Raw genomic sequence first — 17,756 nt, forward strand, 5'->3', positions numbered from 1 at the left:
TAAAATGGGCTGCTCAACATGGGTTATAACAATGGGCTTTATCACTATCAAATATGGACCAATATCAACAAACATTAGAGGATTTGACTGCCCATTGATTAAAGTAGCCCAAATTAAAGCCTGAGAAAGAAAAATTTCTTTCACTAATAGTCATTTTTAGTGCTGCTATTTAGGGATTTATTACTGCTTATTTTATCTTAAAAAATTTAAATTAAAAATTTTAATTTCAAGACAATTTAGGACATTAATATTTCGCAAAATTGAAATGAAAAACTAAAATTTAAAACACATAAGCTAACTCCTAAGTAGCAGCCTTTTCGAGTGGAGACATGATATCACTACCCATATATATAAATATATACTCCCTTCATTCACTTTTACTTGTCCACTTTGGACTTTTTACGTCCCTTAAGAAATAATAATTATAATATATATTTTACCACATAACCCTTAATAATGATAATATTTCAAAAAGTCTTGAGAAATAATTTAAAAAATGAGCAATTAATGATAAGGGTAAAACAGGAAAAAAAGATTGTCTTTCTCTTGATTTAGTATAGTGGACAAGTAAAAGTAAAAATATATTTTTAGTATAGTGAATAAGTAAAAGTAAACAGAGGAAATATTTGTTATACACAATTATATGTGTTATTATACATAAATTATTCATTGATTATTTTTAGTTTAAACGATTGAGTGAGTGGCTATTTGGGTTAATTCTTCTTAAATATCCGAGGCACAGCCCAAGAGATGCAAACAATTAATCTACCCTTAGCTTTCTCTCAAGTCTCAACGGTTCTGGAACGGATAGAATCTTCTCGAAACTCCTCACTCCTCACTCAATAATACTTCCAAAATTAAAACAATATTAAGCCCTAGCTCCTCTCTCTTTGTATACTTTACCAAACTTCTCCTACTCTTTCACTCCAAACCCACCCAATCCCCTTATCCTCTCACAATACAAAGACTTCCTATAGCAGCTGCCTAAAGCCCTCAAATGGCTTCTGCTAATGCAATTTCCACTGCCTCTATCATCCCTTCTCCTTCTAAACAGGTTCCTTCTTTGCTACCATTTATTGTTTGTATCATTTCTTTATATGGGTCTTGTTGTTTCGAGTTTTGTTCGATACTGTGTGTGTTGTTTGTGCCATTTCTTCTTATGGGTCGTTTTATTTTGAGTATTTCTTACTATTTAGTGCTGTTTATACATGTGAGTTTACTAATATCCATCGAAATTGTTAAGAATTCTATCAGGTAAAGGTTACAAATTACAAATTCAATGATACAAATCCACACTTTTTATGGAAGGTTGCGTGGAAATACCTTTTGGTGACCTGATAGTGTAGAATTTCTTTATACTATTGGTGTATATAAGTTAAATTCTTTCTTGAAATGGATTATTGTATTTGTGTTTAAGAGTTCATAGTACAATTTCTTTATAAGGGTCATCTTGTTTTAAGTCTTAGGTGCTACTATGAATGTTTTTTGTACCATTGCTTTTTGGATGGGCGGTTTTGCTTTAAGTCCTTTTGGCTACTATGTGTGTTATTTGTATTATTAGCTACTGTGTTTTAAATTTGGGATGCTTACTTGTTTGTTTACTTATATATTTGAGTGTTCGATGCGCAGGGGGCATTGAAGAACAGGAGGGTCAACCAATTGCAGGGACAGAAATTCAGCAACAGAAGTGCAAAGAGCAACCGGTTTGTAGTCAAGGCCTGTGCTAAAGAAATTGCCTTTGACCAGAAATCTAGGAGTGCCCTTCAGGCTGGTATCGATAAGCTTGCTGATGTCGTCGGTCTCACTCTTGGTCCTAGGGGTATGTTTTTTATGCCTCCTAATTGTCTTTTCAATATTTTGCGGCACTGTGGGTCAAAGTTTTGGTTTTTATTGCTTATTTGAATGACCAGTACTCTTAATTCTAGTCATTTACCTTTCGTTATATCCTTGGAAATGAAGACACTTGGTGGCCTGAAAGTCTTGCCGAGCTGCATTTTAGCTCCCTTTGTATGTTTTGATTATGTAATTCCGATTTCATAAGTTTGAGCCAGAATTAAAGGAAAAGGTTGTTTCAGTCCTTAAAAGAATTCTTAGTTGATGCAGTGAATTATCTCGTGTACTTGAAGGGAAATGAGGCGAAGCAAAGAAACTTATTTCATTATTTAAATAATTTTCAGTGATAGTTCTGGATTATCTGTATGTAGAATGGGATAAAATGCCGTGATTAATGCCTAGCATTAGTGTGCTATGTCTGAATTTTCTTGCTCCAAGCGGTGCAATAGTCTTCAAAATACAAGACATTACTAGACATCTTTTGTGCTATACTTATGTGCTTCTGTTTCTATTAGCTGTGATTTAATTTGCATGAACTATGGTTTCACACTACGGCTTGTAGATCTTCAATAATCAAACCACTTGTCTGATTAAGTCTGTTAGTATACTTATATGCTTGGTGCTAAATGAATGCAATTCCTGAAGACATTTTACTCTCCTACAGGGAGGAATGTAGTGTTGGATGAATATGGCACCCCAAAGGTAGTTAATGACGGAGTTACAATTGCTCGTGCTATAGAACTACCTGATGCCATGGAAAATGCTGGTGCTGCCCTTATCAGGGAGGTTGGTTCTTTTCATGTCAATTCTTTAACTTAAGATCATAGTGATTTTGCCCTGAATACGCCTTCGTCTAGTACAAACATGATTTTCTAAATACTGTTGATATTATCTCCTTGATTTCTTCATTTGATACCTTTGAAATGCCTACTCTGAAGGTTGCAAGCAAAACCAACGATTCAGCTGGTGATGGAACCACAACTGCATCTGTTCTTGCCCGCGAAATCATTAAACTTGGTCTGTTGAGTGTTACATCTGGTGCAAACCCAGTGTCTTTGAAGAAGGGCATTGATAAAACTGTACTTGGTTTGATTGAAGAGCTAGAAAAGAAGGCTAGACCTGTTAAAGGTCGTGATGACATCAAAGGTAATATCTTAATGCTTTTCTTTGTGGACTCTATCCATCATTCATCTGTGTGCGATGCTAATTATTAGTCTTTCAAATTGTTTTGTTCGACCAGCTATTGCTTCAATCTCTGCTGGCAATGATGAAAGTATTGGCACCATGATTGCGGATGCAATTGACAAAGTCGGTCCAGATGGTGTGTTGTCCATTGAGTCATCCTCCTCCTTTGAGACAACTGTTCATGTTGAAGAAGGAATGGAGGTTTGTATCTTTGTTGCAACTATGCTATATTCTTCATAGTGACTGTTACTGACAGTGGGTTTAGTGTTGTTTTTGTTGACATTTTTTGCTTAATTCGTTGCAGATTGATAGAGGATATATTTCCCCACAATTTGTCACCAACCCTGAAAAATTAATTGTTGAGTTTGAGAATGCTAGAGTCTTGGTCACGGATCAGAAGATCTCGGCTATCAAGGATATTATCCCTCTATTAGAGAAGACAACTCAATTACGCTCCCCTCTGCTCATTATTGCTGAAGATGTCACCGGGGAAGCTCTGGCTACTCTTGTTGTGAACAAGCTGCGGGGTATACTGAACGTTGCCGCCATCAAAGCTCCTGGATTTGGTGAAAGGAGAAAGGCTCTTCTGCAAGATATTGCCATTGTGACAGGTTCTCATACGCTCACTTAACTTAAAGCTCTCTCTTCAAATAAAATATTGATGATAGTGGAGAGTATACTAGTTTCCAGGTTCCCATTTGTTCTCTGTCAGACATAAGTTAGATGAGCTTGTTCAACAGGTATTCACACTTATCATATTTAGATGTTTAGATTGTCAAATTGATAGAAACAAACATAACCATTAAAAAGATAGAAAAGAGAAAGATTTTGTGTTTTAGAGAGGGAGAGAGAGACTCCAATGCTGAGCTAAAACCAAGAACTCTAGCTTGTTTGTTTCCTTGAATCCTTAATTTCATCCTGTTCCTATATATTATTTAATTTTTATTTTAGGAAGAAACTGGGACACTGTTCATTGGACTTTCGTTTTCTTTCGGGACAGATGCAATGATTATTTTCTTGCTAAGATGCATCTATACGGCGGAACATTTCCTGACCGTGTAAAATTTGTGATATTATTTCAGGAGCTGAGTACCAAGCAACTGACCTGGGCCTGCTCATTGAGGGTACCCCAGTTGAAGCACTTGGAATTGCCAGAAAGGTGACCATTAGCAAGGACTCAACAACCATCATTGCTGATGCCGCATCGAAGGATGAGATACAGGCTAGGATTGCTCAGCTCAAAAAGGAGTTGTCCGAGACAGACTCGGTTTACGACTCTGAGAAACTTGCTGAGAGAATCGCCAAGTTGTCTGGGGGTGTTGCCGTCATCAAGGTCGGAGCTGCTACAGAGGCTGAGCTTGAGGACCGCAAGCTTCGCATTGAGGATGCAAAGAATGCAACTTTTGCTGCAATCGAAGAGGGAATAGTACCTGGTGGTGGTGCTGCCTTTGTTCATCTATCAACTTATGTCCCTGCGATTAAGGACAAGCTCGAAGATGCAGATGAAAAGTTGGGTGCTGACATCATTCAAAGGGTAAAGAGTGCTCAAATATTAATGATTACTCTCATGTCTCATTTCATTTTATTTGGCAGTATTTGGCTGGGCGAGGAGTCTAATTTGGCACATGCCAAAAGTATCCTAAAACTTATGGTCCTAAATATGCTATTGACATTTTTACGGCTATATATAAAAGAGCATGTCATAAGGGTAAAATGGAAGAGTGAAGGCTAAATGGTTTCTAAATATAGAAAGATGTCATTCTTTTCCGAAACAGACAAAAATGAAAGAGTGACCTATACAATGAAACCTAGGCAGGATAGTTTTTGTTTTGGGGTGGGTGGTAGGATAATTCTGGAATGTGTGTAAAAACATGAAGTCGATATAACGAAATATTATTTATTTATGTCTGTTAACTATCACTTTTTTGTTGCAGGCATTAGTAGCCCCAGCATCTTTGATAGCCCAAAATGCAGGAATTGAAGGGGAAGTAGTAGTGGAGAAGGTAAGGGAAGCTGAATGGGAGATGGGCTATAACGCGATGACAGACAAATACGAGAATCTTGTTGACGCTGGAGTCATCGATCCAGCCAAGGTGACGAGATGTGCACTGCAGAATTCAGCGTCAGTTGCAGGAATGGTACTTACAACACAAGCCATTGTGGTCGAGAAGGCAAAGCCTAAGACAGCTGCACCTGCTGCTCCACAAGGGCTCACAGTGTGATCCAACATAACAATATTTGGTAGGAATTTTTGTTGGTGTTGAGATGAACTTTGACGCGGGGGCGGGCATGTTAGGTAAGTTGATTAGTGTAGAACTAGATGAGTGCATTGTTAAATTTTTAGCTGGCTTTTCAGCTTTTAGTTCTCACAGTTGAAACTTGCATTAAAGCAAATATTGCTGCTCATTCTGGTACCATAAAGGCAATCGTCTATCTTTTGGAATGGATAAAAGTCTTGGTTATTCATGTTCATTTCTTTTCAGTTCATAGATTGTTATTTCAGCACATTGTGTTTAAATGACACATTTGAGATGTCGTTGAAGTGTTCAAATGGAACAGTATCTAAGTGAAAAGTGTGGACAAGTTTTAGGGGCCGTCGATGTATTTTGTTTGCTTTACGCTAACAGCGTTGGCGGAGCCAAAATTTTCACCTAGGGGAGTCAAAAATATAAAAAGATATGTATCAAAAAGTTAAGGGGAGTCAATGCACATTAAATATACATAGAATGAAAATTTTATCTAGCAATAAAGTATATTTTTGTTTTTGATGGACAGCAATAAAGTATAATTTTCTGATGAAGGAGTGTTGATCGACTCTCCTCGGTTGAATGTAGATCTGTCACGGATTAAAAGTGGGAGACATTCAGAAATAGCATTACTTACAAGTGGTCATTCAAAAATAGCCCAATTTTAAAAGTAATCGAAATTTAACCACTTTTTATGTGAAGATAATCTGAACGAAAACACTGTTCAAAATCCGGAAAAATACTCCAGCATAATATACTGGAGTTCCAATATATTATACTGGAACTCCAGTATATTAGACTGGAGTTCCAGTATAATATACCGCTCCGGCATAATATACTGGAGTTTGGAACACCGGTGCTCCACTCTCCAGTATATTATACTGGAGCCAGCAAAGTATACTGGTCCAGCATAATATGCTGGAAGTTCATACACAGGTGTACCGACTCCAGTATATTATGCTGGACCGGTCTCTGTTGCAGCAAAATAGTGGCTATTTTTCATTGACTTGGTAAATGCTGGCTATTTTTGAATGACCAATCCGAAAACTAGCTAGATTGTGCTATTTTTACATTAAAAGTGCGTCCTTTGGTCTTTCATTTACGTGATTTTATATCGTTTTTAGTTTGTTAAGAGAATAAAATTTGAAAGCATAGGTCAAACTTTCATTTTATCTTAATAAGAAGCTTTTATAGCATAAAAATGATATGATATGTTTGGGATCATAAACGTTTAGGGTCACAAGTTTCAAAGTCTTATGATTGCATAATTTCATGTTTAAGATAAAGTTCTAATTCGGTTGGTTCTAAAATTTATACTCAATCAAATGTGTCTACTAAATTGAAATAATTGTTAATTCAGCTTTCCACTAACTTAAATTCTTGGATCCTCTTCTAACCAAAATATGACAAAGTGAGTTGAATTTAAAATATAAAGATTACGAAATATTACTCTGTTTACTACACCTCTCTCACTAGCACCAAAGGTAGGCATTCGTCCGTTCATCCCGTTGTGGATTAATGAAGTTTTTTTACGAAATATCTTTTTTATAAACTATGCTATCATTAAATTGAAATAAATTTGATTCAGTTCAATCTATTATTTTAACTCAAATTTGATTAAATAAAAATTAATAAAAAGAATATATCAAAACAAAATGACATTTTAAATAAGAAATCATACCCTTTCAATTCAAACATAATGTAATTGAGCCACAATCACAAGCACTGCGGGACGAAAATTTTAAACAGGTTGGTCGCTGAATCAGTTTGCGACCTACTGTTAAATAGTTCCAGGGGTATTTTTGTTCTCTCACTTTTAATGGGTGACACATTCTTGCTCTCCAATGATAGAAAAATATCCAACACTACTAAAAATTCTGGAAAGGCTATGTTTCCTTTGTCGCATTTTTGAAGTCTTAATTAGTTTGATTTTGATCAAATTTTACCAATTCTAATAGTTACCATAATTTTACGTAAGTAATTCAAGATTTTAGGAAGTAATTGCAGAAATGTTAAAGTAGAACAGAAAGACTATCGAATTGTTAGTGACACTTTACGTTTTGAATGCCCAATTCAATTTATGACTGTTTAATTTGGGAAAAAAATTATATTTTTGTTGATTAGTAATAATGAACAATTCAAGTAAAAATAACACGGTATAGCCAGTTTTGGATTGGTCATTCAAAAATAGTCAGCGTTTACGAAGTCAATGAAAAATAGCCATTATTTTGCTGCAGTAGAGACCGGTCCAGCATAATATACTGGAGTTCGGTGCACATGTGTATGAACTCCAGCATATTATGCTGGACCGGTATACTTTGCTGACTCCAATATAATATACTAGAGACTGGAGCATCGGTGCTCCAAACTCCAGTATATTATACTGGACAATTATACTTGCTGGACTCCAATATATTATGTTGGAGTTCTAGTGTACTTATGCTGGAACTCCGTCATATTATGCTGGAGTTCCAACATACTTATCCTGGAACTCCAATATAATATGTTGGAGTTCAAGCATACTTATGCTGGAACTCCAGTATAATATACTGGAGTATTTTTCGGGTTTTGAACAGTGTTTTCGCTCAGATTTATCTTTACATGAAAAGTGACTAAATTTCGATTACTTTTGAAACTGTGCTATTTTTGAACGACCAGTTGTAAATCTGGCTATTTTTGAATTTCTCCCACAACTCAATGTAAACTTTTTTGTGAAAATGGCGTGTAGTAGCCACTAAATAAGAGTGTATTTAATTTTTATCCACTATTTAAAATGCTTATCAAAAATAGGCACTACTAAGGGGGAAAAGACACAATTACCCTTTCTCTATTTCTTGTATAATCCCAAAATCGATGAAAACCCTTATTTCATTCCTTCATCTTCTCCGTCATCTTCATCTTCATCTTCTCCGTCATCTTATGTCCTTCATCTTCTCCGTCATCTTCCGTCATCTTCATCTTCATCTTCTCCGTCATCTTCTGTCCTTCATCTTCTCCGTCATCTTCGTTTTTCTTTATTTGTAAGTTGGTTCAATGCAGTGTGAAGTATGTGTGAAATTTCAAAAATTAGCATTATATGTTGATTCAGTGTAGTATATTTTGTGTGATTCTGTTTTTGATAAATTTTTAGTGTGTGAAATTTGACCTATGCACTTACAATTTAAAGTTAAGGACTGATTGTCCTTAACTTTTGCACATGAAACTTGAAGTTAAGGACTAAGTGTCCTTAACTTTGGATGTTGAAAGTATAAGTTAAGGGCTGTATTTCCTTAACCTTTGCATTTACAATTTAAAGTTAATGACTGATTGTCCTTAACTTTTGCACATGAAACTTGAAGTTAAGGGCAAAGTGTCCTTAACTTTGGATGTTGAAAGTATATATTAAAGACTGTATTTCCTTAACCTATGCACTTACAATTTAAAGTTAAGGACTGATTGTCCTTAACTTTTGCACATGAAACTTGAAGTTAAGGACTAAGTGTCCTTAACTTTGGATGTTGAAAGTATAAGTTAAGGACTGTATTTCCTTAACCTTTGCATTTACAATTTAAAGTTAAGGACTGATTGTCCTTAACTTTTGCACATGAAACTTGAAGTTAAGGACTAAGTGTCCTTAACTTTGGAAGTTGAAAGTATAAGTTAAGGACTGTATTTCTTTAACGTTTGCACTTAAAATTTAAAGTTAAGGATTGTATTTGCTTAACTTTTAAACTTGAAATTTTAAGTTAAGTCCTAATCTTTGTTTGTTTTTCCTTCTTTTCTAGTGTTATAATGGAAGGCGATCATTTTTTTTGATTTTGACGATTGGCGTAATTTTCTGGTATATTGGAAAGGAGATTTTCAATATAAGGAAACAATTAAAAGTTTTCTGTCGAATGGCCAATGGAAGAAATTGAGGGAAAATATTTTTGGCAACTTCTTCAGATTACAAAGTGTGAAGTTCTCGGGTAAACTTATGCACTGTGTATTGCTTTCTGAAATTGTTAGTAATGAACCTGATTCGATGACCTTCAAGGTATTTGACCGCGATATTAAGTTTACTCGTGATGCATTCCATATTATTACTTGTTTGAAGTCTTATTCTTCACTTGACATGAAAGGTTTAAATGAGAAAGAGAATAGGCTTTTAAGAGTCTATTTTCCTGGAAAGGACAAAATTGAGTTGGCTGATTTGTATAGTTTTATTTCTAGTCGCCCACATGGTACAACTTCATCATTTGATGACAGTGATGATGATGCTTTGAAGTTGGCAACACTCTATTTTGTTGAGTCGGTTTTGATGGGCAAGAGGAAAAATAGGAATGTGTCGGAGCAAATAATGAAAATTGTTGACGATGATGCACTTTGCGCTTCCTTCAACTGGGGCTCTCTTGCTTATGAAACGCTATTAAAATCATTGAAGAGTTGCTTGAAATCAAATGAGAATGATGTTCAGAAGGAGAAAGAGAAAGAAAAAGATATTGATAGCTACACTTTAGTTGGCTTTCCTTTTGCGTTTTGTGTCTGGATTATGGAAGTACTTCCTATTTTCCAAGAGAAACAATTTGTGAACTTCAAAGAAGTTGGTTATCCTCGAATGTTATGTTATTCTGAAATGAAGTCTCCACAATTTGATGCTCTTTGTAGAAAATATTTCCATAATAAAAAAGTAAGTTAATGTAATTACTATCTCTTTTTTTGTTTATTTGTTTTAGTTATGTATACTTATGTTTAGTTTTTCTTTATATAATAGGTGTTTAAGTTGATTGAGGTGTCACCCTTTATTCCCGTGGAAGAAGAAGATACACAGCCTCTTTGTGTGGAGGAGCCAGTTTCACAAGATCAAGGCTCAAGGTCTTCTTCCACACAATTTGACGAAGGCGTACTTAAGGAAATTGTTAGAGTATGTGTTTCTGCCTTTGAATAGTATTAGTTTTTTATTTGATTATTTCTTGCTTACGAGCACCTTTTTTTTTATATTATGTTTTTTGATTCAGAGATTATCAGAGAGTTTTAAGAAGGATTTGCAAGCAGAAGTTACCAGAGTTAATCAGAAAATTGTTGTATCAGAAAAAAAGATTGAGAACGAAATCAAGGTAATTTCAGTTAGTCCAACTTTAGGATTTTGTGTCCTTAAATTTTGAACTTGGAATTGAAAGATAAGGACTTCTTGTCCTTAACTTTTGAACTTTGAAATGAAACTTAAGGACATCATGTCCTTAAGTTTTGAACTTGGAATTCAAAGTTAAGGACTTCTTGTCCTTAACTTTTGAACTTGGAGTTCAAACTTAAGGAAAACTTTTGAACTTGGAGTTCAAACTTAAGGATTGCATTTCCTTAAGTTTTGAACTTTAAGTTCAAACTTAAGGACTGCCTGTCCTTAAGTTTTAAACATGTCCTTCTCTTTGTAACTTAGTTGCTTTCTCAGGATTTAAAGAAAACTCTAGGATCAAAGCTTGATTTGATGAACATGTTTGGGAAAGCTGATCAGATGAACACAGATAGAGAATCTAGTGTTCCAATTAGAAAATATGGAGTTGATGATCATTGTCGTGCTACTGAGCGTACTGGCATATTCAACCAAGATGCAGGTGGTGTTGAACGTGATTATATGGATGTACATGCAGAGGGTCAGTATGAAAGAGAATTTAGAGATGCACATCTAGATGATGAAACTGAAAATGTTATTGATATTGAGAAAGGTTAGTTATAGATTTTTATTTTTATTTTCGTTGAAATGTTTATTCAATAGATTAATACATATAAACTATGCATGTGCATGCAGAAGTTTGTGGAGTGCCGGAGAAAATTTGTAGAGTTTGTGGATTGCAATCACAGGAGGATTTAACAAGTCCATGGGGGACAAGTGTCAGCGAGATTGTATGCAAATGCTCAGAAGGAACGTATGATCTCTCTACACCGCTGTCATACAAAGAAAAATTTGGAGTTCAAACTTGTGCCAGTCAAGGTTAGATAAAATTTTCATTATATATTGTATCTTTATTTTATTATATATTGTATCTTTTGAAGCAGCAAGCGAAGAAGCTGGAGTGCAGTATCAAGAGAAAACTGGACTACAATCTCAAGACATAGGCAGAAGTGAGATTGGTTCCAAATCTATAGATGCAACATGTGATGATGATGTTGTAGCTGGAATGATCTTGGATATTGCAAATGGTTAGGCAGTGCTTTTTTAATTTTATATATGTTTGTTTTAATTAAAGATTATTAACATGTTAGCTGTTGTAAATATTTTTGCAGAATCTTGTCAACAAGCATCTAAAGATCATGGTGAACAACTGCAAGATAAAGAAAATGTGGAATTGCAAGAAAAAGAAAATGTTGCACGCAATATTTTAGCTGAGTTGTCTCTTGAAAAAACACAAGAAGGTACTGCGGAGAAGACAGGTACTGATTGTGCCCTAATTATTATATGTACAATTGAAATTTTGTCTCTTCATTTGACCTGTTACAGAAAACTAATATGAATATGTATATGTATATATATATATAGTGTCGCCAACAGAGGAAAACAAAGAGGACACCAATGATGACAATCTTAACCAATATACAAGGAAAAGAAAGAGAGTCAGTATTGGTTATGATGGTCCGTCATTTTCTCTTCTTACTCCTACTCCTCCAAGTATACAAATGGACATTGATGCAACTTTGACTATGGAGGGTGAAGGAAATGTTGAAGAAGAACTTGGTCGAGGTAAAAGGAACAAGAAGTTAAGCTGGCAGTTGAAATCTCCTTTTGATAAGGAAGGAAAAGCAGTAAGTTCCAAGGCAGACAATCAAAATACTCTGAAGAGTTCAGGTTGGATAAAATCAACCTATACTCGTAGGTGTATTTTTCATTATGCCAAAGAAGATGAAAAATTAGTGAAGAAATTCATTGTGTGGTTGGGCAAGGAGAAAAGGAGAGGTCGCAAAAAAGAGTAAGTCTCTTAATGTGTTTCACTATATCCTTAACTTCTGTGATTGTAAGACTAATTTTAGGACTAATTGTCCTTAACTTATAGATTCAAGTTTAAAACTTAAGGACTTCTTGTCCTTAAGTTTGAATTCAAAATTCATAAGCTAAGGACATGCAGTCCTTAAGTTTGAGTATCAAATTCGAAAGCTAAGGACACTTGGTCCTTAAGTTATAGATTAAAGTTTTCAAAATTCTAACTTGACATTTTCAAAATTTTCAGAGGACAAATTGATTTATATGTTGATGATAATAGTTTGAGGAAAAAACCATACAAATTGTATCATCAAAAAATCAGTAGCAAAATATTTTTCCTTGAGCTTTCAGATAGCAAATTTGTTCTTGATGATAAGGTTAGATAATTCACAAGGCATTTATTTTGTCTATTATTAATTTATCATTTTTTTCATTATTTTATGACTGATTTGTTATTGATTTGTTTTATTTTTTGCCTTTTTATGAAGCATATTGACATTGCTCTCTATTATCTGAGAAAGAAGGAATGCTACCACCCTCGCGATCATCCTTTTCGATGCACAACTACTGATGTTCTTTTTAATAATTATATGGCACTTGTGTATAAAGATTTCAGTGAAGATGCTAGTGATGAGTTTTGGTGTGCTGGTGATAATCAGTTATTTCTGACACCATATGTGTGGGGGGACAGCCGTAGATGTGGAATTGCATGGACTGAGGTTGACAAAATCTTTTTTCCATGTCGGCTTCCTTCAGAAGATGATGAAGCTGTGACACACTTTTTGTTGGGAGTATTGGACTTGAATCAAAAAAAGATTGATGTATATGATTCCATATACAGTGAGCCATATGAAGCAGGAATGAACTACATGCAAATGTATGCACGCATGATCCCCCATTTGCTAAAGTTCTCACAGTTTGACAAAAATCACAAGTCTTTTGGGAATGTCTTCAACAAATTTGATATACAGTGGCAAAGATCACCACACCAAACTGGATCGTACGTGTTATTATTTGTTATATTATTTATATGTACTTAAGATTTATTGTTTAATTCACTGCATATCTTACATTTCTCTTAGGACTGATTGTGGTGCATTCCTGATCAAATTTGCCGAGTTGCTAATGATTGGAAAGGACGTGCAGCAATTCCAACCCGAAGACATAAAAGACTTTCGAAAAGAACTTGCTGCAAATCTTTGGGCACATGGTGAATGGAAAAGAAATTCTGGTTATGATACTCCACCAGAAAATGTTGGTGATGATTATGAGAGTGAAAATGAAACATTCTGTCCAAAGGAGTTGTAAAGAAATTGTGGTCTTATTTTTGTATAAAATTGCTGTAAAGGTGACATCTGAATTATGCCAGTTTAGGATAGTTCTGAAATATTCTGTAAATTTGTGAAAAGGCACTTATATTTTGTTTTGTTGGCATAGCGTAATTTTTTGTAACAGCTACGCAAAATTACAATTTCAAAAGTTATGTCAAGGCATTTTGTTATTTATTTCGTTATTTCTCTCAACTGTTGATTTGTCCATTGAGTTTGTTAGTATTTGTTCATGACTAAGTATAAGTGAACTTCAAATTCAAAGTTAATGGCCAAATGTCCTTAACTTTTGAACTTGAAATTCAAAGTTAAGGACCGACAGTCCTTAAGTTTTGAACATGGGTCTATAACTTAAGGACCTTATGTCCTTAACTTTTGAACTTGTATTTCAAACTTAAGGACTCCTATAGTTAATGACAAACAGTCCTCAAGTTTTTAACATCGGACTATAACTTAAGGACCTATGTCCTTAACGTTTGAACTTAAAATTCAAAGTTAAGGACAGACAGTCCTCAAGTTTTTAACATGAGACTATAACTTAAGGACCTCATGTCCTTAACTTTTGAACTTAAAATTCAAAGTTAATGACAGACAGTCATTACGTTTTTAATATGGTACTTTAACTTAAGGACCTCATGTCCTTAACGTTTGAACTTAAAATTCAAAGTTAAGGATAGACAGTCATTACGTTTTCGAAATTGAAAGTTGAACTTACTGACTCCTGTTAATAATTTTTAATTGTTGAACTCAAAAGAAATTAAAAGAAGGTAACAAGATATAAATATTGAAAATCTAGGCATCCGCTCAAATTAGAATAATAATGAATACAATCTATAGCAAAAACTTAAAAGAGTCGATAAACATAAGTGTATATTTCTACTCTTCTCTATGCTTTCTTGAAAATGGATGGAGTGCCGGAGAATATATACAAGCTGTTCTATTATGACCAATTCTTCTGCAACGACCACATTTGAATGTTATTTTTGATGGCTTGGTAGCAGGAATATGCCGTATCTTTTGCCTTCTACCTGGTGGCACTTTGAAATCTGGAAGTTTAACAATTTGTGACTTAACACTCTCTGGTACAATCCATGAATCAGTATGTCCTATAAGATGTATTTGTCTTTCATATGTTTTCAGCCAAGATTCCTTTAAGTACCAGTGCGAACAAAAGTCAGACTTCTTGATGTTTCTCTTCTCGATAGCTGCAATTGCATGTGTGCATGGTAATTCATCAAGTTGAAATTGAAAACAATCACATGTTCTTTTGTTTAAGTCCACCAAGAAAGTTATTCCTTCTTCTTCAACTCTAGAACGCCATGAATCAACAGGGAAGACCTTCAATGTTGAAAAATTATAAGTGAGTACATTATGTTAAAAAATGTCAAAATCATAATATAAACATAAAACATAATACTTACGTTCAAAGTAAATGCTAAATCTATTCTGTTCTTCAATTCCTCCTCTACCCAACAAGAAACATCATAAAATATTCCTTCTGCTTTATTTCTTCTTTCATAAAACCAATGTTGTAGCTTCACTTGAATGAAATCCATCATTCTTAGTATAGGCAGCTCCCTTGCTTCTAATAGCACTGAATTCATCGACTCAACTATATTTGTTGTGAGCATGTCATATCTTCGTTGTGGACTACAAGAACGTGCCCATCTTTCCGGTGGTTCTTCCATCAAGTAGTCATAAGTTTTCTTATCTACATTTGCAATATCTGACATGTATATGTCAAATTCTTTACGCTTGTATACTCTTGCAGCACTTTGGAAAAGTTTTATGACCTCACTTTTCACCTTTCTTCGCTTTAGGTTCTGCTCCAAATGATAGATGCAAATCCCATGATGGCTTTCAGGATATACCTTTACAATGCCATTTGCAATAGCTTGATGCCTGTCTGATAAAAAAATCAAATTCTCACGGCTCCTAATTGCATTGCGAAGCTGACTAAAGTACCACTCATAGGAATTTTTGTTTTCAGATTCTGCTATTCCAAAGGCTAATGGGAAAATTTGGTTATTTTCATCTTTTGAAACTGAAATCATTAAAACGCCATGATATTTTGACTTCAAAAAAGTCGCATCAATAGCAATCACCGGTCTACAATGATTCCAACCAGCTATCGATGATCCATATGCGTAAAACATATAAAGAAACCTGAAAATACAATATAAAACAAGGTTATAATACCCGAAGTTTAGGACAGTCAGTCCTTAACTTACATTTACAAGTTATAAAGTTAAGGACATGATGTCCTTAACTTTTATTTCAAAGTTCAAAACTTAAGGACCGGAAGTCCTTAACTTTTAATTACAAGTTCAAAACTTAAGGATAGGCAGTCCTCAACTTCTGGTTATAACTCAAAAGTTAACAAGGCTAAAGACAGCATGTCCTAAATTGTTTACCTATTGTTGTCGTCTATCTTTATGTTAGTATAAGTTCCCGGGTTTTTACTTGTCATCATGTACAAGTATGAACACAATAATTCATAATTTTCTTCGGGACTTCCTCTTATTAAAGCGGAAGCATGTTGAATAGCACGCCACGCCTTGTGATATCCAATGTCTAGTCCATGCAATTTTTGCATCTCTGCCATGATAAAAGCTGGTGTAACTTCAAATCTTGGGTCCCGAAGATTATCAATAATGTAACCACTAATCAACTTTGAAGTAGCATGCCTTTGATCTGCTTTCCTAGTATTAACAGAGCAGTCATGCTTTTTCTCAAGCTTTACTATCTTGAATAATGTTGAGTCTTTAATTCTGAAAGCACGCACACACCAACGACACCTATCATCATTGCATGTCAACGAATATCTTGTTGAGATTGATCTAACAACTTTGAATTCAAAATGTCCTTTGATTGCTATATTAGAAAAACAATTAATTATGATCTTCTTCTTGTCAAATACTGATCCGACTTTTATTTGATCCAAAGAAGCATTTTCTCTTAATATCGTAGTTGGGGATTCTTTTTGTTTCAAATTTGATCTTCGTTTAGTTATTTGAGTGCAGGTTTTGTCAGCAACTACTTCGATTACCAGTGCACTCTCTAAGACTTGAATACCCAAAGCTTGTTCGTTGTCAATCTCTATAATGCTTTGTCCTTCTACTTGAATAGAATCAAATGTTTGATGCACCTCTTCATTTAATGGTTGAGCTTCAACCATATCTACTTCAACTATCTGTTGGCATCGCTCTTGATTGTCATGTTGAGTTTTTGTGTTGGCATGTTCATTGCTTTTTGATGCAAAAACTCTTTCCGAAATATCAACTATGAAACGACAGCTCTTGAAGAGTGAATGAGTTTTTAGCAACTCTATACATGTGTGAAGATCTAAATCTTTGGATACAAGCATTCCTTTGCTTGTTCCAAGGTTGATATCAAACCATATCAATATTTCAAACTTTTCACTATCCAATTCAATAAGCTCAAAAATTCTGTTTAACGAAATCTTCAAACTGAATTGACTCAGGTGCTAGGAAAAGCTTTGTTTGATGATCAAGATATTTATAGTCTTCAGTCCATCTACCATTAAAAGCAACTATTATGCATATTGTTTCCATCCTACAAGTCAAGAGAATGGGAAACAAAGGACATACGTTATAAAGCAATCCTTGTAGAATTAAGAACAGGTGTACTGTAAGTGCAAGACCAAGATAAGGACTGTCTGTCCTTAACATTTAAACATGTAATTAAAGTTAAGAACTGCCAGTCCTTAACATTTAAACATAGAATTAAATGTTAAGGACTGTCAGTCCTTAAGTTTTAAACATGGAATTAAAAGTTAAGGACCGTCAGTCCTTAACCTTTTAACATGGAATTAAAAGTTAAGGACTGTCAGTCCTTAACTTTTGAACAAGAAATTAAAAGCTAAGGACTGTCAGTCCTTAACATTTAAACATGGAATTAAAAGTTAAGGACTGTCAATCCTTAACTTTTAAAGATGGAATTAAAAGTTAAGGACTGTCAGTCCTTAACTTTTGAACCAGAAATCAAAAGCTAAGGACTGTCTGTCCTTTAACATTTAAACATGGAATTAAAAGTTAAGGACTATCAGTCCTTAACATTTAAACATGGAATTAAAACTTAAGGATTTCTAGTCCTTAACTTTTGAACCAGAAATTAAAAGCTAAGGATTGTATGTCCTTTAATATTTAAACATGGAATTAAAACTTAAGGATTGCTAGTCCTTAACTTTTGAACCAGAAATTAAAAGCTAAG

General features: G+C 34.5%; 1 protein-coding gene across 1 annotated transcript; it reads left to right on the forward strand.

Annotated features, from left to right (window-relative positions):
- The first annotated feature begins 830 nt into the window (after positions 1-830).
- On the forward strand, positions 831-5,484 carry LOC107832769 (ruBisCO large subunit-binding protein subunit alpha). Its single transcript, XM_016660648.2, has 8 exons — positions 831-1,054; positions 1,630-1,819; positions 2,498-2,619; positions 2,772-2,979; positions 3,074-3,219; positions 3,323-3,629; positions 4,101-4,552; positions 4,953-5,484. The coding sequence occupies exons 1-8, from the start codon at positions 998-1,000 to the stop codon at positions 5,238-5,240; spliced, it is 1,770 nt and encodes a 589-aa protein (XP_016516134.1). The 5' UTR covers positions 831-997; the 3' UTR covers positions 5,241-5,484.
- The last annotated feature ends 12,272 nt before the right edge of the window (positions 5,485-17,756 follow it).

This window comes from Nicotiana tabacum, chromosome 18, assembly GCF_000715075.1.
Source record: "Nicotiana tabacum cultivar K326 chromosome 18, ASM71507v2, whole genome shotgun sequence".
NCBI classification, from domain to species: domain Eukaryota; kingdom Viridiplantae; phylum Streptophyta; class Magnoliopsida; order Solanales; family Solanaceae; genus Nicotiana; species Nicotiana tabacum.